This window comes from Trematomus bernacchii, unplaced genomic scaffold (assembly GCF_902827165.1).
Source record: "Trematomus bernacchii unplaced genomic scaffold, fTreBer1.1, whole genome shotgun sequence".
Taxonomy (NCBI): domain Eukaryota; kingdom Metazoa; phylum Chordata; class Actinopteri; order Perciformes; family Nototheniidae; genus Trematomus; species Trematomus bernacchii.
Genome location: NW_022987584.1, coordinates 550606 through 567831, shown reverse-complemented (window position 1 = coordinate 567831; position 17226 = coordinate 550606). Strand labels below are relative to the sequence as shown.

Here is a 17226-nt window from a genome sequence, read left to right as displayed (position 1 = left end):
AAAGCACTTAAGATATTCATTGCTATCAGGATGTTAAGAGCATTCCATGGAATATAACAACAAGTGTATCTCGAGCCGGTTTCTCAAACTTACCTACCCTACCTTTAAAGATGAATGCAAATACATTTTAAAAAGTTTTAAACAGAACTGTTACAGATGCAGATGCTTGGTCCAAATTCCATAAAATAACCAGTAGCGCCACACTCAGATGAAAATGTACAAAGCCTATTCTTCCACTATTTGTATTCCCACATTATTCACCAAGCCAGCCCATGCTTTAATATAGATATTATGGATATTGTTATAATTCCTGCTGTCTTTTGTGAACTTCTAATTATTTGTAATTGTTCTGTTCCACAGATGCTGTAGTAAACCACCATCCAGGGATTAAATAGGGTACAAGACTGTTTTTTTGGCCCTGTTCCGGACCTTGTTTTAATGAGTGATCAGCTCATGTTTAAAGTTGTCACCAGGTGAAACAAAAAACAAGATTGTTGAATAGGATAACAGACTGCTCTTTTTGGCCCTGTATGAAATAACAATGCATCATTTATTAACTATACCTATACAAAATGTAATACATTTTCCCTTCATTATGTAATAACACCTCCTTTTGTAATAATTTGCCCATTATGTAGTAAACAAGTTCAATGCAAATATGTAATACATGTCGCCACATTTTGAAATATATTATTACATATTGCTGTGGTTATTACAAAATGAGTTGCAAACAATAACATTACAACTGTTTATTTATTTATTCAACCATGAATCATCCTTACTCATAATTTTAAAATATTTCAGTAGAATATCTTTCATTGGCCAAAACTAGATCAAGTGTTACCATATTCATTAGCCAACATGTATATCAACATCAATTTTGGGATATATTTACAGTTTGGTTATGGTTACATAATGAATATTACAGTTTTTTAAAAGGGCAACTCACGCATTTTGTAATAACCATTGCAAAATGTAATAATTTATTACAAAATGCAGGGAAATGTATTTTATATTGCGTTCAGGTTGTTACAGAATGCAGCAGATTATTACAAAATGTGGGTTTTATTACATAATTACATGAAAATGTTCTTGAGTCATTACACAATGTGTTGTTTATAGGCCTTTTCTTTTATTCTTTCCTTGTCCTTCTTTTAATGAGTATTTTGATAACTGTTACACATTGATAGAAAAAAACAAATTAAGCTTCTCATTATTCAGACTCAGCTCTCAGCGCTTAAGCTTCTTTTAAATGTTGATAAAACCAAGGTAATGCTCTTTTCAAAAGCTAAAAAGACACCAGAGCCTGTTTTAGATATTGTAACTACGCAAGGAATAAAACTTGAAGTGGTTGCCTGTTACAAATACCTTGGTATCTGGCTTGATGACTGTCTCACTTTTAAACTTCAGGTCAATAACCTGCTTAAAAAACTGAGGGTGAGGCTAGGTTTCTTCTACAGGAACAAGTCCTGTTTCTCGCTTGAGGCCAGAAAAAGGCTCTGTGACCTTTTTACCTGTACTGGACTATGGTGATCTGATCTATATGAATGCACCTGCCCATTACCTGATCAAGTTAGATGCCGCCTATCACAGTGCACTGAGATTTGTGACAAACTGTAAAGTATTAACCCATCACTGTATCCTGTATGTATAAAGAGATCAATGATCTCAATGGGATTCACCTGCATAAATAAAGGTTTTAAATGAAATGAAAGGTTTTTATCAGAACATGCATTTCTCCTCATTGTGAACATATATTGCACTCATGTTCAGAATATATGGTACATACATGGTCTTTTATAAATCTGAATATATAGTGCATACATGGCCCCATATAATTGTGAATATATAGCGCATACATGTCCCCATATAATTGTGAATATATATAGTACATGTCCCCATATAATTTTGAATATATACTACATACATGTCCCCATATAAATCTGAATATATAGTACATACATGTCCCCATATATTTGTGAATATATATAGTACATGTCCCCATATAATTGTGAATATATAGTACATACATGTCCCCATATAATTGTGAATATATATAGTACTTGTCCCCATATAATTGTGAATATATACTACATACATGTCCCCATATAAATCTGAATATAGAGTACATACATGTCCCCATATAAATGTTAATATATAGTAAATGTATGTTCACATATATACACAACCAATATATTATATATATTTACATATATTACTCAATATATGGAAAGCGGCAATTACTGATGTATTATCCCATATATTGCAATATATTAACACAATATATTATTCTATATATCAATATATTGTAATATATTAACACAATATATTATTCTATATATCTTCAATATATTTTGTAGATATGAATACATATGTGTTTCATGTTGATTATTAATCAGTATCAGTTGGTGTAGCCAACAGCAAGATGTCCTTTATTAAATCTTTTCAATTAACCAGTAAATCAGAAAACAAAATAATGCAATATATTGACAGTTAATATATGGGGAAATATATTTTCTTTGCGTAAGGGCGGACTGGCCATCGGGAGGACCGGGAGGGTGTGTGTATGTGTGGAGCGACTCGCGAGCAAGGCACACCTTACGTGTTGTTGTTGTTAGCATCTGGTGCTAGCTAGCTGCGCTAACGGATATAAGGAGCTGTTTCAATGAAAACAGAGGAGCGACATTTCGCCGACAACTGCGCAGAGCACTTGACTTTATGCAGGTAGCCAGACAGTGGGACATTGTACGAAAAGTCAGCACACTCAGCACGGATAGTGCGCGCAACATGATTGCAGCGTCCAGGCAGCTCCCATTCGAGCATATATGCCTTGAGCTCCAACGATCCATCACAGTGTCTCCACATTCACACACACACACACACACACACACACACACACACACACACACACACACACACACACACACACACACACACACACACACACACACACACTTTGTATTGTATTATTGTATGAGAGGTTCCAGGTTGAATTGAGGCGAATATTTGTAATGTTCAGTGGTTGTTGTGTTTAATATTCATGAGAATATTTGTCATTGTTCAAATGATAATAAACAAACATATAAAGCATATTTGTCCACTCATATGTTGATAAGAGTATTACAAACTTGAAAAATATCCCTCTAAGGTACATTTAGAACAGATAAAAAATGGGCGATTAATTTGCGATTAATCGCGATTAAATATTTTAATCGACTGACAGCCCTAGTAATCACACATCCTGTCATGTTCACAGCTACAGTTGGGATACCTTTGTTAGCATGTTACTCTCACATTGGAAGAGGACATTCAGTATTCTCCCAACAGTGTCCCTGAAAGCACCGCCTGACAGTTCTTAATATAGCCGGTTCAGTTTGGATTCACTTCATGGAAACAGAAAGCAGAACTAAAGCACTTCTGATAAAACACAGGGTTGAGTGTTCACTGTAAAGATGGAATAATCAACGAGACACGACTAAAGTAGATATAATTTAAAGGCTCTGAATACTCTCACCCTTTAACAACACACTCTGCGTCATGGAGTTACACCAAGATCAGTTTCCAGAGAGATAAATAAACAAATGAATAACAGGAGAATAAATAACAGAATAATATCTACAGTGTGATTAAACCACTATGTAGGATTTCCAGTGTCTATGTGATTTATTTAGGAACATTTCAATGGATTTTCTTATAAAAGGTCACAGAGTTTCTGCTCGATGACCCTGAAGGTCTCGTTTACAGCAAACAGTCTGTGGTGTTTACAACCAGACGAGATGAGGGTGGAAACACACAACGCACACAATCATGTGTGCTTTGATTCATGTCTTAAAGTGTGCTTACGTATAAATGTGTCTGTTGATTGTGTATATATATGTATATATGGGAGGCGTGTGGCGTAGTGGATTAGTGCGTTGGTGTTGGGATCAGGGAGTCACAGGTTCAAACCCCACTGCAGTCTGCATGTCGTTGTGTCCCTGAGACACTTCACCCCAAAGTGCTCCTGTGGGGATCTCCCACAGTATTGAGTATGTTAGTCGCTTTGGATAAAAGCGTCTAACAAGTGACATGTAATGTATATACAAATTTGTATACATATTGTTATATTTATTTGTATTCCTCTGGATTGTGGGAAACGGTATTTCGATCTCTCTGTACACACAAACTGAAAGATTGACAATAAAGTTGACTTTGACTATTTTGTTTTTCATTCCTGCACATATGTATATTATTCCAATTCTATACGATTTCCATCATATTCAATGTAAATACTGCTTTATTTTACAATTTTCTTCAAATAGTTTCCTATCTGTGTTTTTAATTTGTATGTGCGCACAACAACACCTCAGTCAAATTCCTCGTACGTGTCATCCTACCTGGTGATAAACCAGGAGTGATACTCAGAGCCATTGGCCCCATCTATGTGCTAGCTTGTCAGGAAGAGATAAATAATGCTGAATTCTGCTTCATTTCAGAAAGGAATATTCATAAGAGCCAAACTCTCCATCCAATCGTAGAGAAATTAAATTCTTGCAGAAATCTCCAAATGTCAAAGTATTTTAATATCTAATCTCAGCATGGATCGTTCTGTGTTGTTATGAGTTCAGTGTTTTCTCTTTGGACACATTGATAGGGATTGAACCTGTGACTTCTCTGTCAGTAAAACGTTGTGTAACGAGAGGTCATCCTCTCACTGATGATCCAGAATACTGCCTGAGTATTGATGTGTCCTAACATGTGTACACCGTGTCAGGACTCAGAGCGTCCTGACTCAGAAACTAATGATCAGTCCCAGCGTCATCAGGGCGATCGATTCAGAGACGAAACAACGCTTACGGCCCGTCCACACGGCGGCGTGCGTTGAAGCTTCAACGCTTCTGCCCATTCACTTTGAATGGGGTGACGTCACGCTTCGCCGAACTGCATTGTGGGAGCGTTGCTTCGCTTTGCTCTCGTTGCTCGCTTCAAAAGTTGAGCAATGTTCAACTTTTGAAGCTTCGACGGAAGCGTCAGCCAATCAAATCATATGCCAGTACATGCTCTAGCCAATCAAACCGCGTGCTTGTGTGTCTGGGGCGGGAGATTCATGTGATTGGTTGTTGGTCGAGTTTCAGACACGCCCGCCGGCAAGCTTCAACGCACGCTGCCGTGTGGACGCTGCGTTACTGAGACCTGGAGGATCTCATGAGGAATGAATACGGTCATTAATATTAAGAGTAGAAGTCTGTGATGTAACCAGAGAGATGGCTAAAGTACACACATCCTTTACTCAAGTAGAAGTACAGATACTCGTGTTTAAAAGTACTGACTAAACTTCTTTACTCAAGTAAAAGTAAAGAGGGCTTTGAAATGTACTTCAGTAAAAAGTACCCATAACTAGCAGCTGTTTTAAAGAGTACCTGACCTCCCTTTATATTAATAGAACAATAATGTCATTGTTAGCTAATGAATGTTTCCATGCTGAACAACGGCAACATGACAACGTTTTCATTGGTCCCTCTTCTTTAGAGAAGACCAGGAAATGATGGATACATGGATCGTGTTCAAATCAATAGGCACGCAATGACTCTAAATAATAATGATCACGCCACCAAACACACATTCAAACTAAAGGAACCAGCCTGTTTGGGAAATGTGAGAAGTAGAAAGTACAGGTATTTGAGTTCAACATGTGAGAAGTAGAAAGTACAGGTATTTGAGTTCAACATGTAAGAAGTAGAAAGTACAGGTATTTGGGTTCAACATGTAAGAAGTAGAAAGTACAGGTATTTGGGTTCAACATGTAAGAAGTAGAAAGTACAGGTATTTGGGTTCAACATGTGAGAAGTAGAAAGTACAGGTATTTGTGTTCAACATGTAAGAAGTAGAAAGTACAGGTATTTGGGTTCAACATGTAAGAAGTAGAAAGTACAGGTATTTGGGTTCAACATGTAAGAAGTAGAAAGTACAGGTATTTGTGTTCAACATGTAAGAAGTAGAAAGTACAGGTATTTGAGTTCAACATGTAAGAAGTAGAAAGTACAGGTATTTGGGTTCAACATGTGAGAAGTAGAAAGTACAGGTATTTGGGTTCAACATGTGAGAAGTAGAAAGTACAGGTATTTGTGTTCAACATGTAAGAAGTAGAAAGTACAGGTATTTGTGTTCAACATGTAAGAAGTAGAAAGTACAGGTATTTGTGTTCAACATGTAAGAAGTAGAAAGTACAGGTATTTGGGTTCAACATGTAAGAAGTAGAAGTACAGGTATTTGTGTTCAACATGTGAGAAGTAGAAAGTACAGGTATTTGTGTTCAACATGTGAGAAGTAGAAAGTACAGGTATTTGTGTTCAACATGTAAGAAGTAGAAAGTACAGGTATTTGAGTTCAACATGTGAGAAGTAGAAAGTACAGGTATTTGTGTTCAACATGTAAGAAGTAGAAAGTACAGGTATTTGTGTTCAACATGTGAGAAGTAGAAAGTACAGGTATTTGTGTTCAACATGTAAGAAGTAGAAAGTACAGGTATTTGAGTTCAACATGTGAGAAGTAGAAAGTACAGGTATTTGTGTTCAACATGTAAGAAGTAGAAAGTACAGGTATTTGTGTTCAACATGTAAGAAGTAGAAAGTACAGGTATTTGTGTTCAACATGTAAGAAGTAGAAAGTACAGGTATTTGGGTTCAACATGTAAGAAGTAGAAAGTACAGGTATTTGTGTTCAACATGTGAGAAGTAGAAAGTACAGGTATTTGTGTTCAACATGTAAGAAGTAGAAAGTACAGGTATTTGAGTTCAACATGTAAGAAGTAGAAAGTACAGGTATTTGTGTTCAACATGTAAGAAGTAGAAAGTACAGGTATTTGTGTTCAACATGTAAGAAGTAGAAAGTACAGGTATTTGTGTTCAACATGTAAGAAGTAGAAAGTACAGGTATTTGTGTTCAACATGTAAGAAGTAGAAAGTACAGGTATTTGTGTTAAAATGTAAGAAGTAGAAAGTACAGGTATTTGTGTTAAAATGTAAGAAGTAGAAAGTACAGGTATTTGGGTTCAAAATGTAAGAAGTCAAAGTAAAAAGTCATCAGAAAAATAAGTAAAGTACTGATACCAGAAAAATGTACTTAAAACAAAGTATTTGTACTCCACTACTTCCCACCTCTGACTGTAATTCTTTGGTAAAGAGTCATGTGACTCAGAAGCTACTGGTAACTTCCAGATTCCTCAGGGCCTTAGATTCAGAGACGAAACAAAGCGAGACATGGAGGATCTCATGAGGAATGAATACGTCTTTAACATAAAGAGAAGAAGTCTGAGATGTAGTTCTGTGGTAATGAGTCATGTGACAGAGGTCCAGAGGAGATTTACTCCTGAGAGACTCAGTGTGTTGTTAGGCCTGAACAAAGACAGATATCAGCGCCTTGTTGAGAGCAGCTGGCGTGTTGTTGACATAAAAAGCAGATTGTTCACCACACAAAGACTCTCACAGAAATGTGCCACGGTGCATACCCTCCCCCTCTCAGTGCTCTCATGTATCAGAGGCAGGACTGGAAAACAGGCGCCTGATGATTGAATTTCCTCTGGCGGTTAGTAGAGTTCAGAGCAGGCTGCAGAGGCTGTTTGTCAGGAAACGCTCTAATGCTCCGGGTGGGGGGAGTACACAGATCCTTAACTCTACTCAGATAGCACACGTCTGAAGGTGAAGCAGCTAAATATGTTTGTTTGGATGTAAAATGTCTTCAAAACTTCAGAAACTGCCCTATAGTCACATTATCCTGTAGTTTCTTTGCAGGAATCAGGATTTGTGAAGCTGCCAGATGCTCTCGTGTATCAGAGGCAGGTCCAGACTGGAAAACAGGCGCCAGCATGATTGAATCTCCTCTGGTTGTTAGTAGAGTTCAGAGCAGGCTGCAGAGGCTGTTTGTCAGGAAACGCCCTAATGCTCCGGGTGCTGGAAGTACACAGATCATTAACTCTACTCAGATAGCACACGTCTAAAGGAGAAGCAGACAATTCTCTTTGTTTTGATGAATGACTTCAAAACTTCACAAACTGCCCTATAGTCACATTTTCCTGTAGTTTCTGTGCAGGAATAAGGATTAGTGAAGCTGCCAGATGGATATAGAGGAGTACAAAGCACAGTATTTCACTCTTAAATGCTGTGGGATGTACACAGAAGTACCTCAGATGGTACTGAAGTAGAGTTCTGCTATGAAGCCTTTAAAAGCTTATGAAACTCAACATGACTCTAAAACAGGAACAGGAAATGACTGCTGCTGGGTAAAGTGACGGGGGTTTCCGTCACATGAGAGGCGTTGTGTTCCCATATAAACCGTCAGTAACTGTGAGTCACTTGAGAACTGAAAGGCATTTATTTTCCCTTTGAATCACGTTAACATTAACATTTTTTTTTTTTAAAAGCACCAAGAGTAATAATTTCTCTCTTTTTGCAATCCATCAGTTATCGGGGGAAAAGCAGAGAATCCCAAATAAAGTTTGAAATGAGTTAAAATAAAGATTTTCTTTTGTAATAAAAACAGTTTATGGTTGAAGACATGTTTCAGTGTTATATCAATAAAGTTATGTTTAGTGAATTTATATTTATTTAGAAAATTGTTAATATTGTTATTTCTTAAAATGTGTATTTGTATTGTATGTTCTGTACAAATAAAAACAATTAAGAAAAAAATCAGCAGATGAATAAAACATATTATATTTCTAATATCTTTTAAATATTATACTACGTTTTACTTTTATATTTACTGAAACTGTTTTCATGGTTTAGAAGATGTTAAATAATTGAGCCTGTTGTTCTTCTTCTGGATAAATAATGTCAAAGTTCAGCTGAAGGGTTAAAGTCGTGGTTAGACACGTCATTATAACCAGAGAGCAGTCTGAGCTCCACCTGCTACTTAAAGATAACCAGATGACGCTCACAGATACTTAAATGTTCGTCACGCTGTCTGCCTCTCACTCCTCGTTGAGTGTCGTTCTCTCCCACAGCTTCAGCTCTCAGTCACAAAGGAAACTGAAGAAACCAGAAAGCCTCGTTTATCTCCCAAAAAACAGAGAGGGAAAAGAACTCTTCAGTAAAAGTAGAAACACTACAGACTGAAAACACTCCATCAAGAGAAAGTCCTGCAGGAGAAATGTTACTCAAGTAGAACATGCTATCAGTAACATGTACTCAAAGTATCTTGATTCAGTATTATAGAATATTAATATCCTGTGTTCATGTATATCTGATGTACAGAACTGCGTCATCAGCATAGCGCAGGTTGTTATATGTAAGAGGGTGTCAAATAAATATAGTGAAGTAAAAAGTGAGCAGTCAGAGCCTTCACATGCAGTAGAAGTATGAAGTAGCAGACTGAGGACATACTCAAGTCAAAATAGTACTTACGCTGACCTTTGAAACCTTTATTATTGGCTGTTTGAGTAATATAGAACGTATAAAATAGAAATGTCTCATTAAGACATCACGAGTCGAGTCTCCCTTTGTCAAACAGAAACTAAATACTTTCAGCTTCACCTCCACTGCAGACCTACATGAGGAGGGGGGGGGGGGGGGGTACTCAATAACATGTCTACAAAGTACATTTCAGACAGAATACAAGGTGTTTACAGTTTTAATCTTGAGATATGAAAATAAGAACAAATTATATATACAACTAGAACTTCAGTATACTAAAGTAAATACAACATATACTGAAATACATGACACAGTTCAGAGCAAGCTGTGTTTGATTCATTGTCTGTTCTCAAAGGTTGGTGCAATTTATTATCATCTGACATTTATTTAATTCATTATCTGTGAATGCTCTGATTCAACTTCAATTATTGAACACTGAATTTAATTCTTATCGACTTCTTTAGTATAGTTTTTAACCCGTTAGCACTTTCATGTTAAACAGGTGTTTGGTTTGATTTCATTATTTCACATTTCATGTAAATCTACTTATTAGAAAATACATAAACATTTTAAAGTCGTATTCAAAACAATCATTTTCACATTAACCAGACATTTCCCTGATGCATATTTTAAAGTGTATTTAGTATAGTAGAGATATACTGGAGATATTAGCTGCACATACTTAAACCTGAAGCAGACTATATTTCAGGAGCTGTAAGTAAACAAAGCACACGTGAAATGTATCACCGACACGATAGATACACAGTTTAAGACCTCTTTACACCGAGTTTAAGATTTAAATTGACCTGCTGATATTTAAATAAACCCCTCACCATGAATCACTGTATCAGATATTTTTATCTTCTTTTTTTATGTAACTACTACTTCCAGGCTCTGACACACAAAGACCAGATCAGACGTCATGTTGTTAGCGCTGTGTCTGAAAGACAGGCTTCACTGGCGATCATACATGTTCGGCAGCAAAGTCAATCCTTCTGATTGGCTGATCACTTAAGGATAATATTTCTGGACTCTCTCAGACTGAAGTTAGAAATGGAATCACATTTGGTGTAACCCTGACCAGGTGTTTGTGTCTCAGAGGGTTTGTAAGCCCCTCCACCGCGACAAGGTAGTGATTCAGGGAGGAGATGATTTAGTTTAGAAGCAGGTGATGGAGGACAGTCAGGTGTGAAGAGGTCTGGGACATGTCTGGGGTTCAGTTTCACATCAACACTCTCTAATGATCTGTTCAGCTGAGCTCTTTTAGATTTCACAACAAGTCCAACACCAACACCAACACCAACCATGAGACAAACCAGTCCCAAACCAACTGCCAATCCAACGTCTCCTCCGTGACCCCCTGGTGGTTCATCGTTGGCGTCTCCATACTGATGGTGTTCATCGTTGATTTCCTTCTCAGGACCTGAGGACAGAAACAGAGAGCAGTGAGGAAATGACTGGACCTCCCCTCATGTTGGAGAACAGCTGATCATGAAGGTGATGAAGAACAGAATCTGTTTCCTCTCCAGTCTCATGTCAGACATTATCTACCGATCACAGAGCATCATCTTTAAACATGCCAATGGAGGAACTCTTCATGAGAAACACCAACTCACCTTCAGAGACGATCAGATGGATGGAGTGCACAAACTCTCTCAGGTTTCTCTTCCTGCGATTATTGGAGGGAGTTATAACCCGACACTCGTACGTTCCCGTGTCATCGATGTCAACGTTCTTCAGGAGAACAGAAGCGTCTCCGTTCTTCATCTCTGGATCTTTCAGCTCAACACGACCATGATAACGTGGATCCTGGTAGTTGTCATACAGCCTGTTATCTCTGAAGTAGAAGACGTAGTCATCCTTCAGCTCAGGTCTGCTCCACTCTAACAGTGTGATGGCAGCATCTGTGGGGCTGTTGCACTGAAGAGTGACGTCTTCTCCAAGCTTTGCATTTTTTTTTAGCATCTCTAGAAAATAAAGGCAAAAGTCAGTAATTTGATTGAGATCAGTTCTTTTTCCATCAGTCCCACTGTTTGTCCACATTAAACTACACAAAGGGTATTTAGTGTTGTCATCCAGAAGTGAACAACTTAAAGGTTATTTAGTGTACAGGATGTTAAACGTGTACGAAAGATCACAAACACCTGTGTGTAGTCTAGAAATGCCACTACTGATCATTTGGAGTTTTATTATTATTACATTTTTAAGAGACTATTGTTAAAGGTAAGTTACTATTATTTATGCATTATGATTATTATGCATTTATTTATTTATTGTTGTTATTAATAATGTTGTATAAAGATTATTATTAATATCATTATTGTTATTGTTTGCATTTAGTTATTGTTATATTTTGTATTATTATTCCGAGATTATTATACAAGTAATGTTATTAATGTTCTTATAGATATGTATTATTTGTATTATTATACAGAGATTATTTTAATAGTTATTCATATTTGTATATATACATTATTATTATTATTGTCATAATTGCTGTGCATTTCTTTTTGTATTGGTAGTATTATTATACAGAGATTATTTTAATTGTCATTATTATTTTTATATAAAGATTATTATTATTGTTATTTTGCATTTATTTATTTTATATTTTGTATTATCATTCAGAGATTATTATAAAAATAATGTTATTAATATTCTTATAGATATTAATTATTTGTTATGAATATTATCCACTGATTTATATTCTGTATTGGACCAGAGGACCCACCCTCTGATGGAGTGGAGGATGACCATATTTAGAAATGAGTTCAGCCAATCACAACGCTCCTAACATGAGCAGAACAGAGTTTCCTTTTACAGGAAGTAAAATAAAATAAAATAATAAAAAAACTCGGTTTGTCCCGAAACAGTAATTAATTTCAGCTTACAATGAAGCAAACAATTGTAAACAAGAAATGATCAGTCAAAATAAATAAATTATAAAATGTACAAAACACATTTAACAATTCAAACCGCAAAGTGTCTGCTTTGGTTGAGGCGGAGGTATATCACTTCCACCAAGAAAAGTAGTCCCTCAGATTGTATTGCGTGGCAAATAAGAAATTAGTTCATATAATAAATACTAAAAACGCTTTGTTGTCGTATACACAATGACATCTAAAGTCTCCACACTGTGACACAAAGTATTTAAGACATAGAAATAAATAGAAGACACTCAGCTGCCAGGGTTTTCACACGCACCAAGCCCTGGCAGCACATCACCCCCACTCTCTTCAACCTCCACTGGCTCCCGGTCAAGTCCCTCATCACTTACAAACTCCTCCTCCTCACCTCCAAGTCCCTCCATGCCCTCTCCCCTCAGTCCCTCACAGATCTCCTCCACACCCCGTCCCGCACCCTTCGATCCTCAGACTCTGACCTGCCTTCCATTCCCCATTCACGCCTCCGCACCTTCGGGGACCGTGCCTTCAGTGTCGCTGCCCCACCCCCTCTGGAACTCCCTCCCTGCAGAAATCCGCAACGCCCCTTCTCTCAACATCTTTAAATCAACCCTTAAAACTCATCTGTTCAACATCGCCTTCCAACAATAACTCACTCCCCCCCACTTACACTTCCATTTCTGCCCCCTGTTTTATGTTTTATGTCTTACTCTTGTCCTTATATGTTTCTTTGTAAAGCGACCTTGAGGTTATGAAAGGCGCTATACATTCAAGTTATTATTATTATTAAGACAATGGTGTAAGTTCAAGAAGGAATAAGAAAACATACATATATATATATATGTATAATATAATGAGATAAGACAGAATGTAAACACTGTACGGAGGAATAAATACATGCAATTATATATGAAATGGTACTTTTAATGTAGTTCTCCTTTCTTTTCTTTTATTGGAGAAAGATTAATAACATGAACTGCTAATCCATAAAATAGATAAAATCCATTTTGTAAATCAACATTACACTAATATGACATAGCCTATGTGTGTAATAGTTGTGATAATGTGCAGCGAGTCCTTCATTACTCAGAAGAAAACGCCTTCAGGGTTCGTGCTTCCTCTTTTCAAACCGCTCTTCCTCTTAAAATCAGATATTCCGAACTCTTTTTTTGTACATTAACATTTAAATAAAATATAAGATCGAAAATCATCTATGTGTACACCTACTCTATTCTGTTCAGTGCTCATAATCCACACACACACACACACACACACACACACACACACACACACACACACACACACACACACACCACACACACACACACACACACCACACACACACACACACACACACACACACACACACACACACACACACACACACACACACACACACACACACACACACACACACACACACACACACACACACACACACACACACACACACACACACACACACACACACACACACACACACACACACACACACACACACACACACACACACACACACACACACTCACCTCCAGCAGCCACAGAGCCAATGATCCACAGGAACATGAACAGCCCTGCATGTTGCGCAGATGTTAAAGCCACCATGAGAGCAGCTGCTGATGTTAACTGGTCTGACTGTTCTTCTTCTTCTCTCGGTTTTTGGCAGACGGTCTGACTCATCCGGTAAAACTTTAGCTGTCTCTCTTTATACTTAAATGAGGGAGGAGGAGGAGCAGGAGGAGGATCTATGGTCACATGACTTACAAGAAACAAGGCTGGGTTTCCTGGAAAGATTCCAAATAGAGACAGCAAACAACTCTCTGGCCCAATTCCAAACCACGCCCTACACACTCCCCCTCCGTGACGGAGTGAACTCAGTGGAGTGACACTCGCAGCTCAACGAGGCTCCTCCTGTCAGATGGAGTCTCTGTTGGACTCCGGTACTGCACATTACTCACGAGACGTTTAAAAAAAAATAATGTGTGGGGGGGCGAACGCACTAACCACTCCGCCAACGCCACAGTCACCAACGCCATTCGGACCGGATGAGAATGTCTGGCGGGCCGGATATGTGGGGGGGTGGATTGGAATTGGGCCTCTCTCTCTCTCTCTCTCTCTCTCTCTCTCTCTCTCTCTCTCTCTCTCTCTCTCTCTCTCTCTCTCTCTCTCGCTCATAAACTGTATATACTTTTTAATTCGACATATATATACACAAAAATATAAATATATAGAAACACATACAGTGGCAATAAAAAGTATGTAACTTTTGGAATTTCCTGGTTTTATGCATCAAATGTTCATTAAATGTGATCTGATCTTCATCTAAGTCACTTTTTGGCAAACGTTATATTTATATATATACATTTATATATATATATATTTAAATACACACAGTATATATTGTGTTGTTGTCCAATGCTTCTGCCTCTTGGTAATTTAACTCAAAGGATCCACCTGATGGCAGTATTTCTGCAGCACACAAACACACATTACTAAAGTACATTCAAATATAAACACTTACATTGAGAAAGACCAAAAGTGGGGTCCCATATACGTTATATAAAATATTCAGCTATAGGTAATGTAGGCTACCAAAGTATAATAAGGTAAAAAACAAAAATCATATATTTAATAAATGTACATCTAGACTTAGGCTCACTGAAAATGTGTCTTTATAAGATTCCCTCACTGTAAGGAATAATCATGCTTAGTAATTAGTGGTGTAGTGCTATCTCTTTCTAAAGAACCAAAGTGCATCTGAAGTGTGCACGGTTGTGCGTTTTGGATGTTATGTAACTGCTGTTAATTAACGCTCCAGCCAGAATCGGCTATAAAGGAACTACAGCACGGTCACATGACTTCACGTCACCACCGCTAAGCTAAAGGTGGCTAATGTTGGGCTATAAAGGAACTACAGCACGGTCACATGACTTCACGTCACCACTGCTAAGCTAAAGGAGGCTAATGTTGGTCTATAAAGGAACTACAGTACGGTCACATGACTTCACGTCACCACCGCTAAGCTAAAGGTGGCTAATGTTGGGCTATAAAGGAACTACAGTACGGTCACATGACTTCACGTCACCACCGCTAAGCTAAAGGTGGCTAATGTTGGGCTATAAAGGAACTACAGTACGGTCACATGACTTCACGTCACCACCGCTAAGCTAAAGGTGGCTAATGTTGGGCTATAAAGGAACTACAGTACGGTCACATGACTTCACCTCACCACCGCTAAGCTAAAGGTGGCTAATGTTGGGCTATAAAGGAACTACAGCACGGTCACATGACTTCACGTCACCACCGCTAAGCTAAAGGAGGCTAACGTTGGGCTATAAAGGAACTACAGCACGGTCACATGACTTCACGTCACCACCGCTAAGCTAAAGGCGGCTAATGTTGGGCTATAAAGGAACTACAGCACGGTCACATGACTTCACGTCACCACCGCTAAGCTAAAGGAGGCTAATGTTGGGCTATAAAGGAACTACAGCACGGTCACATGACTTCACGTCACCACCGCTAAGCTAAAGGCGGCTAATGTTGGGCTATAAAGGAACTACAGCACGGTCACATGACTTCACGTCACCACAGCTAAGCTAAAGGTGGCTAATGTTGGGCTATAAAGGAACTACAGCACGGTCACATGACTTCACCTCACCACCGCTAAGCTAAAGGTGGCTAATGTTGGGCTATAAAGGAACTACAGCACGGTCACATGACTTCACGTCACCACCGCTAAGCTAAAGGAGGCTAATGTTGGGCTATAAAGGAACTACAGCACGGTCACATGACTTCACGTCACCACCGCTAAGCTAAAGGTGGCTAATGTTGGGCTATAAAGGAACTACAGCACGGTCACATGACTTCACGTCACCACAGCTAAGCTAAAGGCGGCTAATGTTGGGCTATAAAGGAACTACAGCACGGTCACATGACTTCACGTCACCACAGCTAAGCTAAAGGTGGCTAATGTTGGGCTATAAAGGAACTACAGCACGGTCACATGACTTCACGTCACCACCGCTAAGCTGAAGGAGGCTAATGTTGGGCTATAAAGGAACTACAGCACGGTCACATGACTTCACGTCACCACCGCTAAGCTAAAGGTGGCTAATGTTGGGCTATAAAGGAACTACAGCACGGTCACATGACTTCACGTCACCACCGCTAAGCTAAAGGAGGCTAATGTTGGGCTATAAAGGAACTAACTACGCTAAAATCTCTTCAGCTTGTGTTAACCACAGACCCTGGCGCTTCATTTACTTGTGCTAATAGACCGGGCCCGGCGCCACGAGGGGGCAAAAGGGGGCATTGCCCCCTCAGTTGTATTATTTGCCCCCTCACCTTGAGCATCATTCATCCATCAAAAAGTACAATAAATGTCACAATTATTAAATAATAACTTTAAATAATTATCTTCCCCAATACACGTTACTATGTTTAGATCAGATATGTGGGCAGGCAGTCAAGCAACGTGTAAAAAAGCCTCAACCCCAAGTGAGCTTGTAGTCTTAATTAATGTTAGCATGTGTGTTTTCCGGGCAAAGTCCCCGTTTTCGGTGGCCGGTACCCGGTTGAAACTCCCGAAAATGTTCCCGTTTTTGAATGTGCGTTAAAAAACATAGAGCAAGGTGAAATAAAATGTTACATGTCAGTAAAAACAGAGAAACACTGTTGTGCCTTTTTGTAGCGTTAGCGTATTTCTTCTTCTTCTACCTCTACTTCTTCTTCTTCTTCTTCTTCTTCTTCTTCTTCTTCTTCTTCTTCTTCTTCTTTTTCTACCTCTAATTCAATGTACCTGCCCGCGAGATATTGGACAAAAGAAACTCTGCTAGTAGTGTCAACTAAATCCATAGTATTACAACAAAAGTGCTTTAAACGAGGAAAGTTACGAATTTATGTTCTCAATCGCCATGTGTGGGATTGAATAT

The 17226-nt window shown here is 38.4% G+C and overlaps 2 protein-coding genes across 7 annotated transcripts in view; one reads left to right on the top strand and one right to left on the bottom strand.

Moving 5' to 3' along the window:
• Nucleotides 1–17226, top strand: part of LOC117480805 (low affinity immunoglobulin gamma Fc region receptor III-like) — a 171847-nt gene that overhangs the window by 61969 nt on the left and 92652 nt on the right. The window lies entirely within an intron of this gene.
• On the bottom strand, nucleotides 9589–13995 carry LOC117480811. Its single transcript, XM_034128294.1, has 3 exons — nucleotides 13822–13995; nucleotides 11006–11356; nucleotides 9589–10812 (listed from the first exon to the last, which is right to left on the bottom strand). The coding sequence occupies exons 1-3, from the start codon at nucleotides 13970–13972 to the stop codon at nucleotides 10397–10399; spliced, it is 918 nt and encodes a 305-aa protein (XP_033984185.1). The 5' UTR covers nucleotides 13973–13995; the 3' UTR covers nucleotides 9589–10396.